This window comes from Lacerta agilis, chromosome 7 (genome assembly GCF_009819535.1).
Source record: "Lacerta agilis isolate rLacAgi1 chromosome 7, rLacAgi1.pri, whole genome shotgun sequence".
NCBI classification, from domain to species: Eukaryota; Metazoa; Chordata; class Lepidosauria; order Squamata; family Lacertidae; genus Lacerta; species Lacerta agilis.
In genome coordinates, this window is record NC_046318.1 from 77,091,740 (window position 1) to 77,113,702 (window position 21,963).

The window sequence follows — 21,963 nt, forward strand, 5'->3', positions numbered from 1 at the left end:
ACCCTAACAAACTACAGTTCCCAGAGTTCTTTGGGGGAAGCCAACAGTGTTTACAGTCATATGATGCCACTGTGGTGTAGTGGTTAAGAGCGGTATACTCGTAATCTGGGGAACTGGGTTCGCGTCTCCTCTCCTCCACATGCAGCTGCTGGGTGACCTTGGGCTAGTCACACTTCTCTGAAGTCTCTCAGCCCCACTCACCTCACAGAGTGTTTGTTGTGGGGGAGGAAGGGGAAGGAGAATGTTAGCCGCTTTGAGACTCCTTCGGGTAGTGATAAAGCGGGATATCAAATCCAAACACTTCTAAAAATGTATTGAAAAAACAAAACAAAATAAAAAATTCCTTCCAGTAGCACCTTAGAGACCAACTAAGTTTGTTCTTGGTATGAGCTTTCGTGTGCATGCACACTTCTTCCTGTAACTAAAATGTATTGAAGAGAGAGCAGCCTTGAGCCATCACATAGAATCATAGAATCATAGAGTTGGGAGAGACCACAAGGGCCATCCAGTCCAACCCCCTGCCAAGCAGGAAACACCATCAAAGCATTCCTGACAGGTGGCTGTCAAGCCTCCGCTTAAAGACCTCCAAAGAAGGAGACTCCACCACACTCCTTGGAAGCAAATTCCACTGCCAAACAGCTCTCACTGTCAGGAAGTTCTTCCTAATGTTTAGGTGGAATCTTCTTTCTTGTAGTTTGAATCCATTGCTCCGTGTCCGCTTCTCTGGAGCAGCAGAAAACAACCTTTCTCCCTCTTCTATATGACATTCTTTTATATATTTGAACATGGCTATCATATCACCCCTTAACCTTCTCTTCTCCAGGCTAAACATACCCAGCTCCCTAAGCCATTCCTCATAAGGCATTGTTTCCAGGCCTTTGACCATTTTGGTTGCCCTCTTCTGGACACGTTCCAGCTTGTCAGTATCCTTCTTGAACTGTGGTGCCCAGAACTGGACACAGTATTGCAGGTGAGGTATGACCAGAGCAGAATATAGTGGTACTATTACTTCCCTTGATGTAGATGCTATACTCCTATTGATGCAGCCCACGTTCCATGCTGTTTTGACACCAGTGGCCAAATAGGTCTGGCCGGTTTCTAAGAGAATACAGAGAGACCTTGAAAAGCCTGCTTAACAGAAATGAAAAAGGAAGAAGAAGCGTGCAACAAACCACAGGCAGCAATCTCTTCTTCAGGCTCCCACCAATCTCCTGTAAACAGTATAATCTCTCTCCATGGAGGCACAAAGGTGTCTCCTGGCATACTCTCCCGAAGCACATTCGAGTGAATACATGCCTTGTCTTTGGAGGATCAAAGGGGATTTGACTTAAGGCAAATCGATGCCAGCGAGGAGCAAATACCGATATAAGCAGTGCCACTTATTTGAATGAAATCAACTTTAAACAGCAGGCTTTTGTTTTCCAGGCAACGGCGTGTTCTGGCAACATTATCAAGCAGCCTCATGAAAGAAATGCCAAGTGTGTAGGCACAGAATAATTCAATCAGAGCTCAAACAATCATATTCTGATATAGTGGTGCTAATCTTTCCTTGGGAAAAATAAATAACAATGATCATCGCCTTCCTGTAAATATTTCAAAAAAAACTCCCACAAAACAAAACAAAACAACCAAATCTCAGGCTTTAATTTCCACCTCCAATCCATCTCCTCCTTTGTTTTGTCTTCAGAAAGCAAGACTCTTTTTAATATTATTATTATTTTTACTGTCGTTATGCTTATTGATTCGGCAACCTCACGCACGTATCGTATCTCCATGACAATTGGGAACGTAGAAAAAAATATATGCCAAAGATTAAGGTCCCTCCTGGAAAATGCTGTTGCTTTTCGCATGGGAACAATCAAGCCCACTTTTCATGCATCCCAATTCCTTAATCTTAGCTTTGCCTGTTCCACTGCATTTTGATTTGTTTGTACATCGCCGCCGCCCCTAAAAAACAAGCAGCAGATCTGAAATGAAAATGAGGACATATGAAAACGTTAAGAGCAAGAGACGATTTCACGAGCCTGCTTTGTTTTATTTATGGTACTCTTGTCTCCCTTAGGCCACCCTATGAAGCACAGCTGTTGGAAAGAAAATGCTCTTGAATCCAATATTCCCCAGTCAATGTGCATAGGAGCAGAATAGCCACACAGTGGGTTTCACAAATCATGTTGTGGCTTATGGGCCCTGGCACAAACAACGCACCAGCGAGGCCTATTCCTCCTGGAAGGTGAAAGGAATTTGGAAAGCTGGCAGTAGTTAGGAGTTGCTGGTTTCTGCAGCCACAGCAGGCGCCGTGATTCTACAGCAGTTTGACTTTTGGAACATGCTCCCATAGGAGCCAGCAGGACAGTTGGAAAAGAGGATCAGGCGAATTCATGGAAGTTAAGGCTATCAATGACTACTAGTAATGAGAGCTATACTACCAAACTTACTGTACGCTTGAGATTCCATCAATGGTGTCTCCGGAAATTTTTACACATCACTTGGGAAGAGAGGCAATCAAATGCCAGTGTACTGAAAGAAGCAAAGATCACCACTGTCGAAGCAATGATTCTTCAACATCAACTTTGTTGGACTGGTCATGTTGTTTGGATGCCTGATTATCATCTTCCAAAGCAACTACTGTATTCTATTCCGAACTTAAAAATGGAAAGCGTAATGCTGGTGGTCAACAAAAGAGGTTTAAAGACTCTCTCAAGGCAAATCTAAAAAAAAAGTAGTATAAACACCAACAACTGGGAATTGCGAGCACTCCAATTGGAGAACAGCTATACATCATGGGCTTTGAAGACACTCGAACTGAGAACGCAAGGGATAAATGTGCTAAGAGGAAGGCATGCTTGGCAAACCCTCACCGTGATCAGCTCCTGCCCGGAAACCTATGCACCCAATGTGGCAGGATGTGTGGACCCAGAACTGGCCTCCACACTCTCCACTGAGAGCCAGTGTGGTGTAGTGGTTAAGAGCGGTAGACTCGTAATCTGGGGAACCGGGTTCGCGTCTCCGCTCCTCCACATGCAGCTGCTGGGTGACCTTGGGCTAGTCACACTTCTTTGAAGTCTCTCAGCCCCACTCACCTCACAGAGTGTTTGTTGTGGGGGAAGAAGGGAAAGGAGAACGTTAGCCGCTTTGAGACTCCTTCGGGTAGTAAAAAGCGGGATATCAAATCCAAACTCCTCCTCCTCCTCCTCCTCTTCTTCTTCTTCTTCTTCTTCTTCTTCTTCTTCTTCTTCTTCTTCACCACAGTTCAAGAAGGATACTGACAAGCTGGAACATGTCCAGAAGAGGGCAACCAAAATGGTCAAAGGCCTGGAAACGATGCCTTATGAGGAACGGCTTAGGGAGCTGGGTATATTTAGCCTGGAGAAGAGAAGGTTAAGGGGTGATATGATAGCCATGTTCAAATATATAAAAGGATGTCATGTAGAGGAGGGTGAAAGGTTGTTTTCTGCTGCTCCAGAGAAGCGGACATGGGGCAATGGATTCAAACTACAAGAAAGAAGATTCCACCTAATCATTAGGAGGAACTTCCTGACAGTAAGAGCTGTTTGACAGTGGAATTTGCTGCCAAGGAGTGTGGTGGAGTCTCCTTCTTTGGAGGTCTTTAAGCAGAGGCTTGACAGCCATCTGTCAGGAATGCTTTGATGGTGTTTCCTGCTTGGCAGGGGGTTGGACTGGATGGCCCTTGTGGTCTCTTCCAACTCTATGATCCTATGATTCTATGATTCCACAGTCACTTATGGACTCACTGTTAAAACCGTGTTTATGGAAGACAATCTTATTTGGCTATGAGTGATCGCCAAAGAAGAAGAAAGACTTTCTCTCCGTGGTTGGAGACAGTAATGCTTCTGAATGCTAGTTGCTAGAAACTGCAGGAGGGGAGAGAGCTTATATTCTTATTCAGACATAGGCAAACACGGCCCTCCAGATGTCTTGGGACTACAGTTCCCATCATCCCTGACCACTGGTCCTGTTAGCTAGGGATCATGGGAGTTGTAGTCCCAAAACATCTGGCGGGCCGAGTTTGCCTATGCCTGTTCTTATTGCTCATTTGCTCCAGTGGCGGTGCTGCTTGCTTGAGGCAAAATGGGAAGTGCTCTCTTCCCTGCTACCTACCCCACTGCCTCTCCTGCTGGTATCACCACCATGCCACACACACCCCCTCAACTGGCAGCACTGCCACTTCACCCATTGCTGCCACCGGAGAAGCAGCGCGGCATCGGTGCTGATTTACGGAGAGATCTTGTGAGAGCTCTTTCCTCTAACAATATCGCAGAAAAGATTATCTGCAGAGTACCACTTCAAGTCTGTGATGCAGATAAGACTTACGCACAAGCACGTTTGAAACACTTCTGCCTCGCAGAGGTTGCTAATTTTAGATTATATTGTTAATCCTGTCTTTCTGGCAAGTCACTAAGAGCCAAGGCATAACTCTCCCCCTTTGTATCCTTCTAGTAACCTCATGCCGGGACGTGGGTGGCGCTGTGGTCTAAACCACAGAGCCTAGGGCTTGCTGATCAGAAGGTCGGCGGTTCGAATCCCCATTACAGGGTGAGCTCCCGTTGCTCGGTCCCTGCTCCTGCCAACCTAGCAGTTTGAAAGCACGTCAAAGTGCAAGTAGATAAATAGGTACCGCTCCGGCGGGAAGGTAAACGGTATTTCCGTGCGCTGCTCTGGTTTGCTAGAAGCGGCTTAGTCATGCTGGCCACATGACCAGGAAGCTGTCTATGGACAAACGCCAGCTCCCTCAGCCTATAGAGCGAGATGAGCGCCGCAACTCCAGAGTCGTCTGTGACTGGACCTAACGGTTAGGGGTACCTTTACCTTTACCTTTTAATAACCTCATACCCTCCAAGTGTCCTGATTTTCCAGATACAGTCCCAGAATTACAGAAGCCGTCCTGGTTTCTGCTTTGATCCCAGAATGTCCTGGTTTTCCTTCCCCCCCTCCACTTCTCGGAGGAGAATTAAAAGTAGCGCGTGTGGGTGCAAAAACAGAGCAATATTTTGTTACAGGTGTCTCCACTAGACTGTATATAATAAGCCCATGAATTTGAATAAACTAAAAAATATGCTGATTTTTAAATGGAAAGTGCAATTTCTGAATTTTAGGACTGTGTGCACATATGCACCAGTCCAGAGTTCTGACCCAAGCAGCATCAATTGGGGGCTAGGCCCTGCTGCAATATCCCAGTACTGTCAGGATATCTCTTTTCCAGCTCTGGAATAACTCTCTTTCGTAGAACCTCAATATATTGTGGTGAGCGCATCATTCCTTCTATTGGTTGCAGGCTACAGACACCATAATGATCAACTGATTTTCGTGTTTGTTTTGAGTACAGGATTACGAGTAAGACAGAAAACATGCTTTGTTTCAATTAATTTGCAGAAGGGTGTACATCCATTTCCCCCACCTCAGGAAGCCTCATGCCGAGTTTGGTGATGATATCCTGAGAGGCAGCTGAACGCAAAGAGAACAGATAGGCAGAGAGAGATGGATGGGCAGATAGACAGAACACTTTTCCAAATACATTGTAGAGATCAGTCATAACGTTTTTGTCCAGATAGATCTATGGTCTCTTTCAACAACATTTACAGAAAGTGTAGCCACCTCTGTTAGAATCCATACTGCCTCTCTGTATAAAAAGGAACTTTGGCCATTGATTGGATTAACTGAATTTTTTTTTGTTCCATGTTTCCGTCATACAAGAATGTGGTATGTAAACTTGTTTTTTTAAAAAATTTGTATGTTACGTTACTTAGTTTGTATAAGGATTATGTTATATCATGTTTGTTTAATTTAGAGTATGCACAGCTGATAAAGCCCAGTTTTGGGCGAAACAAGGTATTATCCTGGAATCCTTGTCATGCCATACCTTCAGGTTTTCCATCTGATCCGATATCTACATATAAGGAACGTTGTTGTTGTTGTTCAGTCGTTCAGTCGTGTCCGACTCTTCGTGACCCCATGGACCAGAACACTCCAGGTATGCCTATCCTTCACTGCCTCTCGCAGTTTGGCCAAACTCATGTTAGTAGCTTCGAGAACACTGTCCAACCATCTCATCCTCTGTCGTCCCCTTCTCCTTGTGCCCTCCATCTTTCCCAACATCAGGGTCTTTTCTAGGGAGTCTTCTCTTCTCATGAGGTGGCCAAAGTACTGGAGCCTCAACTTCAGGAGCTGTCCTTCCAGTGAGCACTCAGGGCTGATTTCTTTAAGGATGGATAGGTTTGATCTTCTTGCAGTCCATGGGACTCTCAAGAGTCTCCTCCAGCACCATAATTCAAAAGCATCAATTCTTCGGCGATCAGCCTTCTTTATGGTCCAGCTCGTTTAAGGAACGTTAGAATCCCCAAAGCAGCGATATGTGGAACGTCATAAGATTAGCATACCATATTGTGGTTATTGCCAATATGCCAATTTAGGAACTGAATTGACTATCTCCTGGCCATCCATTGGACTTTAATTTCCCTTGATATGTTCTGTTTGCATCATGTGTTGGTCTATGGAATTACACTTTGTGGAGATATTATATCTTGAATTGTGCTTGAAATAGAAGTTACATAGTAAAAAAACCCCCCAAAACAGCCTGTTACATTGTGTGTGTTGTTACCAGGATTGTATTTACGTAACCTAAGGTTTAGTAGTGTTTTCCTATCACATGAGAAACATGAACAATTGAGGCAGCAAAAGGGTCTCATCAACAAACCCACCAGCTTTCATGGATTCAAGCCCACTTTGTCGCATCGAAAATTAAATCCCCGATGAATTCATTCTAAAATGGTTAGCTAAATAAACAAGCACACAAGAAGCTGTCCTACCTCCCTTTCAGTGTGACAAAATGCCTTTCCCTGCTTTGATTTACAATTTTTTTGCCAAGCTTTTGTTGCTGATAGCATCATTTTGTCCACGGGATCTTTCGTTCGTTCAAGATAACCAGCCTTCTGATCTGAGCAGGCGTTCGCGACTCCTTAACAAGCATTAATCAAAGGCAGCGCGATGCAGTTTTTGTACCCTAATTAAACATAGTATTATACTAATAGCAGTTTTATAGCTTCTATCGAGCTGACTCATCAGCTGATTCATCAGTTAACTTGCTCCTCGCTGCTGCTTCGGGACTGGTGGCCAGCTGAATTGGAAATGCAGAAAGTTTCTCCCTCCAGTGTTTTGAGGTACACCTCTTTCGCAGCAGATGGAGAGGGGTTCCCAGAGATAGCTTGAAACAGAACACACAAGAAGCTGCCCACCCCCTATAAAAAGAATAATAACAGTAATAATTTTATTATTTATACCCTGCTCAGCCCATCTGGCTGGGTTTCCCCAGCCACTCTACCAACACCATAAAACAGCCAAAGAGCTATGCAGAGGTTCTTCCCAGTGCTGTTTTTCTAGAAGAAGAGGTGCCAAAACTCAGCATGAACACTTCCCTCGTTCTCTTAGAATGGCCATGGTTCCCAGAGGTGTAGGAAGGTCAGGTGGTACCCGGTGCAGAAAATTTCTTGTCAACCGCCCCCCCATTGATTCCCCCCCCCCCGCAAAAATGGTTTTACGTTATTTCGTATTTTCTTACAAAGGAATAATAACAAGTAATAATAATCATGAAAAACTTTTATTTATATCACGCCCTCCCCGGCCGAAGTCGGGCTCAGGGTGGCTAACATCAGATACATAACATTGGTATAAAATCGAACAATAATTAAATTACCTCCTAAAAACATGTCAAAATCAAATTAAAGTCTAATTAGATGGCTTTCCACAGGGTTGGGGTTGGGAACAGTAAGTGCTCCACTGAACTGAAATTTCAGCCATCACGACATAGGAAAACAGCCAAGTAAACGGCTATTTTGGTGGAGGAGGGTCAAGATATTAACCGATATGCATGAAATTTCATATATAGGTATATAATCCCTAGTATAGTAAGATAAGACCTTTGGAGCAGGCATTTTCAAATAAATAAATAAATAAATTTATGAACCGCCCTAGTAGAGCAGTAATTGTTCCTTGATAATTTGCCACCCCCTCCATTATGGAACTTGGGGCGGACCGCCCCCTATGCCCCCCTTGCTACGCCCCTGATGGTGCCCATCTGAGAGGTGCTGGAACTGAGTTCCAGTGAGTTCCAGCTGGAAAAAACTATGGTTCTTCCAAATGTGGTGTTTGCCTGCTCCTGAAAACAGAAGTCCCAAATATGAAATAGAATTACAGTTCCCAGTATTCTTTTGGGCGGAAGCCAGGCAGGTTCACCCATTTAGTTTCATAAGGTAGCCATGGTGATATCGCAAGGGCTGTCACATGGGAGATGGACCAAGCTCATTTGTTCCTGCTCCAAAAGATAGGACCTGAACCAATGGCTTTAAGTTACAAGAAAGGAGATTCCGAGAACTTTCTGAGCTGTTCGACAGTGGAACAGAGGTGGTGGACACTCCTTCCTTGGAGGTCTTTAAGCAGAGGTTGGATGGCCATCTGTTGTGGATGCTTTAGCTGAGCTACAGGTGAAACTCGAAAAATTAGAATATCGTGGAAAGGTTCATTTCTTTCAGTAATTCAACTTAAAAGGTGAAACTAATATATGAGATAGACTCATGACATGCCAAGCTAGATATGTCAAGCTTTTGCTTGTTATAATTGTGGTGATTATGGCGTACAGCTAATGAGAACCCCAAATTAACAATCTCAACTTTGGGGTTTTCATCAGCTGTACGCCAAAAGAATCACAATTAGAACAAATAAAGGCTTGACATATCTCGCTTTGCATGTCATGAGTCTATCTCATATATTAAACTCCAGTAGCTAATGAAAACAATTGCTTACATAAATGGACTTTTCCACGATATTCTAATTTTTTTTAGTTTCACCTGTATCTGGGACCTCCATTTGAAACTTCTACAATCAACTGATAGTTAGGACTTCATTGTAGTAAGGTTAAGGCTTACTGGGAAATGATATACAGTGAAATGAAAAGGATGTTTAAAATAATGTTCGTAAAAACCCCAGAAGCTTTTTTCCTGGGGATATAGGGAGAGAACTACCTAAACTGTATAGAAACTTATTTATGTATGCTACTACAGTGGCAAGAATGTTACTTGCCCGGAAGTGGAAAGAAACAGAAATCCCAGGAAAGGAAGGATGGATACAAAAACTTATGGAATATGCAGAAATGGCGAAACTTACTGGAAGAATAAGAAATCAAGATAACAAACTTCTACAAAAGAAAGGTAATGGTTTATTGAATATTTACAGATAAATTGTAAACAGATAAAAACATTGGCAGGATTATTGCAATAACCTGCAGTTTCACAAGAATATATTTAAAGAAGATGAATAAATGAGCAAATTACATTAATTAGGATATGCAGAAGATATTAAAAAATAAATTTAAGGAACCACAGAAAGAGAGGGAAAGAAGTCAAGTTTTGAAATGTCAAAATGATTGTAAAATCAGTGAAATGTTAGGACTTCAAAGCACTGCTGACCACTTCCTTCCCTAGGAGACAGTGATGCATCAATAGGAGTATAGCGTCTAGATCAAGGGAGGTAATAGTACCACTATATTCCGCTCTGGTCAGACCTCACCTGGAATACTGTGTCCAGTTCTGGGCACCACAGTTCAAGAAGGATACTGACAAGCTGGAACGTGTCCAGAGGAGGGCAACCAAAATGGTCAAAGGCCTGGAAACGATGCCTTATGAGGGACGGCTTAGGGAACTGGGTATGTTTAGCCTGGAGAAGAGAAGGTTAAGGGGTGATATGATAGCCATGTTCAAATATATCAAAGGATGTCATATAGAGGAGGGAGAAAGGTTGTTTTCTGCTGCTCCAGAGAAGCGGACACAGGGCAATGGATTCAAACTACAAGAAAGAAGATTCCAATTAAACATTAGGAAGAACTTCCTGACAGTAAGAGTTGTTCGACAGTGGAATTTACTGCCAAGGAGTGTGGTGGAGTCTCCTTCTTTGGAGGTCTTTAAGCGGAGGCTTGACAGCCATCTGTCAGGAATGCTTTGATGGTGTTCCCTGCTTGGCAGGGGGTTGGACTGGATGGCCCTTGTGCAGGGGCGTCGCTAGGGGGGTGCGGTGGGGGCGGTACGCCCCCGGGCGACAGGGGCCACAAGCGGCGGGTGGGGGCGACAAGCGGCGGGTGGGGGCGACAAGCGGCGCCCCTCCCGCCACTCCCCAGGCAACGCTGGTCACCCCGGGAGCAGCAGCGCTGCACGGATGGGGTGCTCCCTCGGCCGTGCGCTGTTGCTCCTGGGGCGACCAGAGCGAGCGGCGGCGCATGGGGGTGACAAGCGGCAGCCCCTCCCGCCATTCCCAAGCGCTGCCGCTCCCTCCGTCACCCCAGGAGCAACAGCGCACGGCCGAGGGAGCACCCCGTCCATGCAGCGCTGCTGCTCCCGGGGTGACCGGCAGCGTGGGGAGTGGCAGGAGGGGCCGGCGCTTGTCAGCCCCACGCGCTGCCGCTGGCTCCGCCCCCCGGGAGCAGCAGCACACGGTGTGTGCGGTGCTGCTGCTCCTGGGGCAACAGAGCGAACGGCGGCACGTGGGGGTGACAAGAGGCAGCCCCTCCCACCATTCCCACGTGCTGCCGCTCCCTCCATCACCCTGGGAGCGGCAGCGCACGGCCCGACGACGGAGTGCGCCTGCACGCGCAGGCGCACTCTGTCATCGGATCGCCGCTTCCACAGCCTCCTTTTGAGCCGGAGAGCTTAAAAGCGAGCTCTTCGGCATAAAAGAGGGCTGCAGAAGCGGTGCCGGCACCCCCGGAAACGCCCTGGGGGCGGAGCGTCATGACGTCACAATGTGATGTCACGACGCCCCGCCCCCGGGGTGTTTCCTTTGCCGCCCCGGGTACCGCGGAGCCTTACTCCGCCACTGCCCTTGTGGTCTCTTCCAACTCTATGATTCTATGATGGCCACCAAGTTGGGTGTATTTGAAAGAGGATTAGACAAAATCATGGAGGATAAAGGTGTCAGCAGCTACTAGCCAAAATGGCTATGTTCTATGCTCTGTCTGGGTTGCTGTAGCAGCCTGCTTCACTGTGACTCCTGTATTTAGAAGCAGGTTGGACTGGGTGATGTCTAGGTCCCTTCCAGCTCTTTGATTCCAGAAACATATGCAAGGGAGGAAAGACTCAAAGGAACCTTCGGAGCAGAAAACCACGAGAAACAAGCAGAACCGTGCCCAGCACTTTGTAGACAATTCGGAATGAATACTGGAACAATGGAGAATGGCTCATTGCAGGAGCAGATCTATAATGCTGAACTCCAAAACCCAAGGAGAAGTTTATATGAGGGAGAATGTCAGAAGCTTCTCTGCTTGATCAGGTGTGAATTGGTACCCGGATCTCAGCTGCAAGGAAGATGTGAAGTCCAGCACCTGCTGTTTCTGTGACCCTGTGATATTTAGGTATGCAGAGCAAGTGACTCAGCCATAACTGACTGCATCCGTTCGTTCCTTGTTCTCCCTGGCAAGCCAGGGAAGGTGACAAGAATGTAGCCTCTGGGACTGTGTCAAAACTCAGTGAAATTGAGATCGAGGACGGCTTCACCTTTGGGGCGCGTTTGACATGACATGATATATAAGTGTAGCTTTTGCCTCTTGCATGTGTTTGTGGGAGTCATTTAAAGAGGGAGCTGTTCGCTGCCTTTCTGTTTATTGCCGCTCAGGAGAACTTCTCGGCAGAAAGAAAACACATTTCTCAAGGTCGCCCAGGGCTTCTGCAGGAGCGAAGGGTGGGTTGCAAATTCCACAAATGAAATAAATAACGAATACACGAATTTGGATGGTGCTGATAGCCATGGATCTGCAATTTTGGGCTCTCTCCGTTTTTCTTCAATGTTAAATTCAGGTCTACACATTTTCATAGCAACTTGCAGGTTTCCTTTTTAAAAAAACAACCATGAAAATTTGTCAGCATGTTAGTGAAATTTTCTTTCAATATGCACATTTTTTAATGCATTTTTTTGGGGGGGGGATGGGGATAATTTATTACCTTAGATATTAGGGTTGTGTGCAGGCCCTTGGATTTGCTCCATGGCCCAGATCTGGTAGATTCATAGATTTGTAGAATTGTAGGGTTGCAAGGGAAACTGAGGATCATCTAATCCAACACCATGCAAAACAGGAATATGCAGCTGTCCCATATAGGGGTCGAACCTGCAACCTTGGTGTTATCAGCACCACAGTCTAACCAACTGAGCTATCCAGGAGGACCCCCAAACAGGCCAACCCACCCTGGGTCATCCTGGGGACCATCTGCCCTACCCCAGATCCATCCCTGAAAACCAGGAGGATTTGATCCTGCACGATGCTGGCACCACTAACCAGCTTTTACTGGAAAGCTGAACTTAAGATTGGGTGGTGGTGGTGGGAGAGGGAACAAGAAAGGAACTGAAACTGACTAATTCACCCATTCCTGTTGTCTACACACCTCCATCACCCGCAAGATCAGCATTGTTTTCCTGGAAGCTAAGCTGTGAGGAGCATTTAAGAGGACCATAAAGCCTGATGCCTGTATTTGTTCAGGCCAAACGGCAAATCCAACTTGAGCACGAAGCATCGTTTTCATGCCATAAATAAGTAAATAAACTATATGCACACACACCATGCATCAGAGAAGCTCCCTCCCTCCCGCATTTCCAAGCTAGCTGTTTGTAATTACTGCGGCATGGTGCTGAATGCAAGGGGAGCACATTTATTTCCTCCCATATTTCTCGTGAATGTTGCCGATGAAAATGAATGGAGCAAATCATTCATATGAAAACAAATGGAATGGAAAACCCCGCAGTCGGAGAACTCGAGCAGTGACTGGGCTTCTATTGCGTGTGTTTTTTAAAAACTTGCAAAGGACTCTCATTTGGCAACCTCTGGCTAATTTTGGGAAAGAAGTTCACAGCCCCATCAGATGCTGAGGCAAGTGAACCTGGAGTTGCCTGACACGTCAGTTGACTGCTATCCATCACATTGCATTTAATGCTTCATCTTCTCCTGCATACAGATGGATGGCAATCCATCAGGTATTTTTTAGTCCTAGTTAAGATTCCTGCATTGCAGGGGGTTGGACTAGATGACCATCGGGTCCCTTCCAGTTCTACAAGTCTACGATTCTATGAGTTTATCATCATCATCATCATTTTATTTGTATGCCGCCTTTCCATAGTTGAAACTACGCTCAAGGCAGCTTACAACATGACAAGATTTACATAATTACAAACATAACAGAAGTCATCTATATATAAAAAGTCCAAGTGTCTCTGCGTCCAGTCCCTGTGTCCGTGGGATTGCGCTACTGCGCATGTGCTCCACGGACACAGGGATTGGAGCGCAGAGACGTCGGGTAGGGAGCGGCGGCGGCAGTTGAAGTGGCGGTTTGCACGGCCATTAAAGCACAAAGCCGCAGAGCTCCTGAAGGCGACCAGCACAAACGGAGCCCCCCGACCGGCTTCTGCACCGCCGCTGCCACCGCCAGAAACATGCGACCGCCGGCTGCCGGGGAAAGCCACCGGAGCACCAGGCGGGTCAGCGAGACCGGGGATACCCGGCCGGACGAAGCCTGGGACCCCGAGGCCTAGCAGCCTGTGAGCGGCTCGGGGCAACCTGCCCCACGAAACGCCGGTGCTCCAGAGGCCGAGGGGAGGCCGAGAAGGGACGCCACGCTACCGCTCTCACCGCTGCAAACAGAGCCCCGAGGACCAGCTTCCCGCTTAGCCCGGCAGCCTGCAAGTTGAAGCGGGCGTGGGGAGGTGAAAAGGGGCAGATAAATGGCGGGAGAAGGGCTGTGGGGCGCAGGGAGTCGGGGAGAGGTTCAAGGCCGGATCCTGCATGAAAGCAGGCAAGGTTAGGCAGGTGCCATTCCTACCAAGGAGCAAATGGGCTTAACCCACAGCAGCCACCCCATGAATGCGTGCCATCGCCTCCCCCTCCCCAGCAACAGCGCCACATATGTTCTAGCGCCTGTTAAATTAACGGGCATAAAAACCACTAGTAAGCAATAAATAAATAAAACACATCAAAAAGTACACAACCTAATGGAAACAATTTCCACATAAATTATAAGATCTAAAACTAAAGGTCCTGTGTGAGTGTCTGGAGGCGGTTGGAGGATGGATGGCGGCTAACAGATTGAGGTTGAATCCTGACAAGACAGAAGTGTGCTCAATACGATTTTGGGCATACAGTGAACAATAATTTTCCTAGTCCCATAAGATGAATGTCAGATGTGAGTGGATCATGTGCCTGTAATCCCCAGATATAATCTAAACCATCCCTTTATAATGCAGCCTATTGTGATACACCCTGTACTATTTACCACAAATTTGTTTCTATTTTTATTTCCCCCACTTCTTCAAAAGAAGGACAAGCATGTATGGCAGGCAGATAATTACATAGACATGTTTTGCTTGTTATTATGCTATGTATCTTTGTGATTTTAAACTTTAAAATGCCCAGTGATACTCAGATGAAGGGTGGTATAGAAATAATAATAATAATAATAATAATAATAATAATAATAGGCATTGCAATCCTATACATGTCCATTTCGTAGTAAATTCCATGAAGTTCACTGGTTCACAAGTAAATGGGTGCAGGATTCCAGCTTCAAAATATGAAGCCAAATGTTGGGAGTTTTTTGTTTGTTTTTGTTTTTAGGGTGGGATTTCAAAGAGATATCCTCGATATGCTAACAATGCTTATGTCCTGTCCAAGAAATTATCAGTGACTCTGTTTTTTATCTGTTCTTCCAATATAACTGCAATATTCAGAATCTTCAGAATCAATATTCAGAACTGCAATATTCCGAATCTTCCAGATCATTTTGAGTTTTGCAGGGGTCTCAGTTTTCCCATGGGTAGCAAATTTCCATTTCGACTATTGTTAAAATATTTATAGCTTCTTCACTACTGTAATCGTTTATGCCTGACCAGACCACACAAGTACCGGTAACATAATGTGAGTGTTTTCAAAGATATCTGAGGTTGCTTCATAAACAGGTACGGATCATGATCCTATTGACTTAAGAACAATGGTGTGTGCACGCTCAGATGCACACAAGCACATGGGGGAATCTTACAAAATTTTATTTGTATGTTACCTTTCCACAGTTCAAACCATGCTCAAGGCAGCTTACAACATTAAAAAAAAAACATAACTACATCCTAAGTAGTTGTAAACGGTCAGTAAAACATTAAAAAGTGCACAATCAAACTGAACAATTTCCATATAAATCTCAGCAAGGTCTAAAATAATGATACAAAGCAACAACAACAACAATCCACCCTCAACACACAAACACCCTGCAAACACCCCAACCAAATGCATTCTCTGCATTTGTAGCTGGAGTCAGTCCAGGCCCTGTCCTCCCAGGGATCAGGTCTTCCAGGACTCACAGCCAAGATGGTTATATTCAGGTTATATTCTCTGGTCTAGTATCCCTCAAGGTTTACTTCCTCACATAAAATAGATGCTTGAACCCCCTGGCCATTTTAATTATGCTTCTGGATCTATTTTCCAGCTCTAATGCAAGATTTCTTTGTGATGAGGGGACCATAGCTGTAGAGTGGTACCTCGGGTTACAGATGCTTCAGGTTACAAACGCTTCAGGTTACAGACTCTGCTAACCCAGAAATAGTACCTCGGGTTAAGAACCTTGCTTCAGGATGAGAACAGAAATCGCACGGCGGCAGCCGGAGGCCCCATTAACTAAAGTGGTACCTTGGGTTAAGAACAGTTTCAGGTTAAGAACGGACTTCTGGAACGAATTAAGTTCTTAACCAGAGGTACCACTGTATATAGGTTTATTTCAGTGACCACAATAGTGAATTACCATATACCGTATTTTTCGCTCCATAAGACGCACCTTTTCCTTCCTGAAAAGGAAGGGAAAGTGTTGGTGCGTCTTATGGAGCGAAGGCTTCGCTCCCACTGCCTCCCCCCACCCCCACCGTGTTCGGCGGGAGGTTGGAGGCGGCAGGGGAGATGTTGCTGGATCCTCCCCAGACCTCTGTTCGCAGAAACATGCTTGTTTCTGCGAACGGAGGCTGTGGGGAGGATCCAGCAACATCGGCTTCGCTCCCCGCTGCCTCCCCCCACCCCACCCCGCCTCGTTCTCCCCTCATCTCCAGGTCCCTTTAAAGCAAGTGGGGATGAGCCGCTCTGAAGGGGCATGCAGGGGCATGATGCAGCGCTACCGGGCTTCCCCTTTCTCTGCCCCACTTTTGCCGGTGTTGGCAGGACGGGGGAGGCAGGGGAAGCTCGGTTGCCTGCCTCCTCCGCTCCCCCTCCAGCGCCCCCTCCCAGCCTTTTAGAGGAGGAAAATCAGAAAAAAATATTTTTTTTCTGGTTTTCCTCCTTTAAAAATAGGTGCGTCTTATCGTCCGAAAAATACGGTAATTCCACCATGCTACTTGTCGGCCCAGTCCTGTCTCTAATCATTCCTAACATAGCAGTTTACTACTGCTGCATACAAAACTGACATTCTCTCCCCCCCCAATATATATATTGCTTTTATGATACAATTCCATATCAAAGAAATGAACGGAAATAACTGCAAAGGACACACACAAAAACTCAGAAATAGGAAAGAAAAAAACAATTTTAGGATATCGAGGTATATCCAGAAAGCTTTCCTCTAGTGACTTTCCAGCTTCTCTTTCCATGGTTCCTTTTGTCCCCTCTTTTTCTCGCGTTTTCTTGGTTCATCCCGTCTATCGCAACTACTTATACTGTATACACTTTAGTTTTTTCTTACACTGCTGAGAAAGGCTGACGTTCTCAACGAGCTTTCTGCAGCTTCATCAATGAATCGTTTGAGCAAAAGGTTGAGCGATGGGAAAGAAAGTAAGGTGAAACTGCAGTAAAAACTGGCTCAATCAAAACTCGAGCCCGGTTCACACATGCAGCAGAATAAAAGGGTAGAATGGACTGCAGCACTTCAGACTGAAGATAGGGGGAGCAATTTCCTGCTCCACCTCAACCATGTCCTCCGGACCACATGGTGAGAGGTCATCTTGGGTCCATTTCATACCCTCCAACACCTCTAAGGCAAAAACCAAGACATCACTTTCTGGGATCCATCTCATTTTTTCTCGCAAGTGTACGGCGGCCATTTTGGGCTCCATGATCTCATGGGGTTTCATGTGGCAATATCCACCTTGGAAAATGGTGCTTTTTTGAGCACAACTCCTCAAAACGCACATTTTGGGCTGCTATGCAAAACCACAGCCCCCCACCCCCAATCGCTTTTTTCAGGTGGGGGAAATTGCAGCCTGAAATTGTGGAGTGAAATCTCATGAAATCACAGCACCCAAAATTACCACCATTCTTGTGCAAGAAAAAAACAGCATGGCCCTGTTTTTCCAAGATGGAAGGGTATGCTATCTTCTGAGAATATAGCGGTAGCACGGTTTCTCCCCCAACCTCCCAATCCTGACTCGATAGGAAAGATATACAACTCTTTCCTAGCAGGAATGTACTTCCTTTAATGAACTTAAGCTTTATTATTTTATATCAAGTCTTGGTCTGAATACTTTCAACTAAAGGTGTGCTCCAAGCAAGGACGTATTTAACTAAAGTTGACTTATGCTGCTGCATAAAAATTCCATGTGTATTTTTGTATGCATTAGTTGGCTTGCAAAATTCAGAGAAGTGCAAATTTCTAAGAATGCTTGTGTCTCAGTTTGTTCTGTTTTGGAAAGGGAATTAGGTAGCTTCACCTTTAAATTCAAAGCAAATTAGATTTCTCCCCCCTCCCTAGAGTAGGGCTGCCATATGTCCGGGTTTTCATAGACATGTCCAAGAATCTGGCAGTGAAATAGAATCTGGGCGGATTTTTGATGCATCGGGAAAACGTCTGGGGAAACCTGGATATATGGCAATTAGGGCAGGTTTTTTTTTTTTTAATGCTTAACAACTTTGACCACAAAAAAGCTCAACTGTCCTGATTTTCACTTTGGGAAATATGGCAGTCCTAACCTAGAGTAGAGTGGCCACATGTCCTCCTTTGCAGTGCACAGTTCTCTATTTGAAGAAATGCTCAGGGACTGCCCTCTATTTGAAGTTCCACCTGGTTAAACTCCTTTTTTAAGATAAAGAACCATCCGATGGGAGAGGAGCTGGGGGCTGTGAAGCTGCCCCCCCCCAGCCGTTAGCACCCGCAAGAGTGAGCAGGCCTACAAACCACCTGGTCACACTCTTCCCCACGATGGTGCTTCTGTTTGAATTATAGTAACTATTTCTACACATACGTATAAATCAGCGCATGCAAATTATGCAAATCTGTGCCCTTTGGGGCATGTTTGTGTGTGTGATGCAGCTCTTTTTTTCTGGGCTCAGGTACAAATGATATTTTTGTGGGCAATGTTTTTTTTAAAACAACAACAACAACAACAACTTGTCCCTGAATCTGGCAGCATTGGCCGTGGATCTTGTGTGGAAAACTGCTTTGAAAGCTGCATCGTTCCCGGATAGCTTCCCTAACTCTTTATTGCTGGGCTGGAAGTTATGAAAGAGAGAAGGCAGGGGAGAGCATGCAAACCTTGCTTTGAAACCACATGCAGGCTTTAAAACATTCAAGCCCATCCTCTTGACAGTAATCTGCAGTGACTCTCAATTTGTCGCGATTCTTGAAATAGTGCTATTTCCCTGGCCAGACATGTGGGATACCAGAATAAGTTAGTGGGAAAGGCGTTGTGTCTGCTCCTTTTCACTATCCCTGGAGTCTCCCATGTCTGCTGAGATGAACCAGAAACTTCCACCCGACTCTATGATTCAGAATCTCTTCTCCCCATATGCTCTGTAGGGAAATACCAAGTCCCTGGTTTTGGAAACAAAGGTCTTGGGGTAATTAGAATCGTGGGTATCACTGCATAAGGGAGGATGCCTTTAAGGAATGTAAAAAGGGGGTGCCTTTAAGAAGATCTTGAGAGGTATGTAAGTTTTGGCCTCAGAGAAGCACCCTGGCCTGACGAGAATGGGGTTGGGGCCAACTGGTGCTTGTTAGGCTGATGAGTAATTCAGGAGGTAACAGCCCAGACTCACAGCTGCCCTTTGATCATTGACAGCTGTGACTAACGATCTGAGGGCAGTAATTGGCCAGCGGGGGTGGGCTCACTCCTTATCTAGGCTGGGCTGTGTCAAGGAGAGGCGGCTGGGGGGAGACTTCAGAGCTTGGAGTCTGCCTACTGCCGGAACATCATCGGAACATCATCGCTGAAGAGCTGAGGCGTCGTCGAAGGACTTTCCCTCCCCATCAACCATTATGTCCTGGGGGAGTGCTTGAGGACTTTTGCCAGCTCTTTCAGATGTTAAGCAGTTGAGTATCTATCCCTGCCGAGTAGGAGAGGGAACAAGTATGTGTATTGAGTCTAGTTAATTAGATGTTTTGTTGTTTTAAGTTTGTGCCTTGTTTTGTGAAAACTGTGCCTTTTGTGTTTTACTAATTCTTAAGTAAAGATATTTTAGAGAACTTTTGTTCCTGTGTTTTGTTCCCTCCATTGTTTGCTTGGCTATTCCAGTCCTTGCCAATCGGCTACTCTACCGTTAGTTTACATTTTGTGGCTCTGTCTGAGCCGGGGGGAGGCTGTTTGCGGGAGTACAGGGAAAGCGGCCCCCGCGCTTTGGCCTGTAGCAACAGCCAGGTCCCGACCCAGGGGGTGGTGGCAGCAAGATACCTTCTGTGACCCGGCCGGAGGGCTGGGTGCAGGCAAAAAGTAAAAGTAAAAGGGAAAAACCCCGCTATTTCCCCCTGCTTGCTGGAGAAGGGGTGGAGGGAAGCGGGGTAGTAACGCTACATGGTGGCAGAGCGGTGGGATAAGACCAAGCAAACAGGAGTGAATTAGGAAACGTTGTTTTGTGGCACATTTTCCGAACAAGGGGCAAGCGGTTTGTTATTTTGCTAGTTAGGAAATGGCAGCAGGCAGAGATTCTGGAGAGCTCTCTCTGGCCTTGCGAGGCTTAGATTTGAGTGGAACTCTGTCGCACCAACTGAAAAATGTAAAAGAAGAGCAGTGGTTTCAAAGGGTGCCGGTGAGAACATCGGTCCCAAGCCAGCTTTTGACCACACACGTCGAAAGGAGCAGTGAAGCAGGGGCCGGAGAGATAGAACTGCCGAGACTCAAGGAGTTAACAACCCCAAGTGCCCAGGCGGGAGTCCAGCCGAGAGACCCGCTTCTGTTCCAGCCGGTGTGGAGACGAGATGAGCAGCGGGGAGGTTTCCACGCGCGCAGCTTGTCGGAGAGTAAAGGACGTTTTGTGAGCAGTGAAATCAAGGCGCGCTCGGAGGAGGGCAGCCAGTCTACACCGAGGCGTTCCCGGGAAAGTGGTTTTGAGGCGGGGCGCCCGTTCTTCCAGCGGATGGAGCAACCTAGGAGCCCAGGGCCAGTGCTGACCACGGAAGCCAGGAGCCTCAGAGAGGAGCTGATTCCAGCAACGGAGGAGGTGAGGTGTTTGGAAAGGAGCGCAGAGAAACAGCGACCTGCGCCCCAACACCCCACCAGTCCCAGAGGGGCCGAAGCAGGCCAGTCAAGCTATATTGAACCGCCGCCCCGAGTTCGGGGCTGGACAGATTTAAGGGGGCCGTCGTATTACCCAGGGGAGGAGGAGGAGGAGTATTATCAGGGGCCAGTGGGTCCCCCATATCGCCCGAGGGTTTGGAGCTCGAGGGACGTGGATTTTCGTCTCCTGCCCAAGTACGTGCCCCCCACTGACGTTTTGAGCTATCTAACGTTGTTTGAACGCTCATGCCAAGACCAGGGGGTACCGCTGGAGATGTATGTGGTGTTGCTCAGGACTTTGCTCTCGGGGGAGCTCTTAGAACTCTTGGGGCGTCTTCCGGCCTCGAAATGTAACAATTACCCCCATTTCAAAGAACTTGTATCTCGCCGGTACTGTTTTAACGCAGACACCTACCGGAGAAGGTTCAGGGAGGTGGAGAGACCTGGTCCGAATGAAAGTCTGACATTGTTGGCAGACAAAATGTTGCAAAACTTTGAGTTGTGGGTGGCTGCGGAAGGTATACGAACTTTGGAAGATATGTACCAGCTGATCCTGAGGGAGCAGTACTATAAAGCGTTGTCCCCCGAGTTGGCTAGTTTGGTGGCAGATCAAGCCCCGAGGACTCTAGATGAGGCGGCCAGATTGGCGGAAACGTTCAGGCAGAATCGCGCCGCCACAATGTTTAAACATCAGCCGGGAGGGGGGCGTACCATCACCCCTGGGGCTGGCGTGAAAGCAGGAATGTCCGCTGGAGGCGAAGGGACTAAGGCAGCGTCTCCTGGGAAAGGGTCATCGACAGGAGGGGCCGACAAAGGGAAAGTAAATCCCAGTTCTGGACTGTGTTTTTTTTGTAAACGGCCTGGCCACATAAAAAACGAATGTGTGGAATGGGCGAAGAGGAAGGGGGCTGTAGTAACATCTACCCCTGCGATAAGGGCCTTCCAACAGAAGGAGGACTGGGACGTGGAAATCGTAAGGCTGCAACAGGCAAAGAACCAGGCAAGGGCGTCGAGTGAGGGTGTTTCCTCACTTGCGCCGAGCCAGCCGCCAGCAGCCGGGACCTTGGCATCTGCATCGGTTCCAAGCGTGCGCCTGGCTGAGACCAAGGGTGTGGCCGCCCCGCATAGGGAGTGGGCTCAAGTGCAGTTTACTGCACCCATTCGGGTAAATGGCATACGGGCATTGGCTTATCGGGACTCTGGGGCAGACGTTACGAGCGTGTCCAAAGAACTGGTGTCGCTGGGTCAGCTGCAGCCCCAGAGAATGAAGATTAGCCCGTATGGGGCCCCCCCATTTGACCAACTGACTGCCATGGTACAGGTGGAGTATAAGGGGTATGAGGGACCGCAGCTAGTCTTGGTCCACGAGCCCCACGAGTGTTTAGCGGAGGTCCTGGTGGGGAATGACTTGGCGTACAAGGTCTCTGTGGAAAACAGACTGGGGGACTGCTCGGTGGAAGCAACCCCTGG

The 21,963-nt window shown here is 46.9% G+C and overlaps 1 protein-coding gene across 1 annotated transcript in view; it reads right to left on the reverse strand.

The window, feature by feature from the left end:
• LOC117050449 overlaps window positions 1-17,121 on the reverse strand; it is a 140,427-nt gene extending 123,306 nt beyond the window's left edge. Inside the window, exons 1-3 of the mRNA XM_033156114.1 lie at window positions 17,028-17,121; window positions 13,673-13,821; window positions 13,430-13,556 (exon numbers count right to left, since the gene is read on the reverse strand). Coding sequence (XP_033012005.1) covers window positions 13,430-13,556; window positions 13,673-13,821; window positions 17,028-17,121 — 370 coding nt within the window. The remainder of the gene's footprint in view (window positions 1-13,429; window positions 13,557-13,672; window positions 13,822-17,027) is intronic.
• Window positions 17,122-21,963: the final 4,842 nt, after the last annotated feature.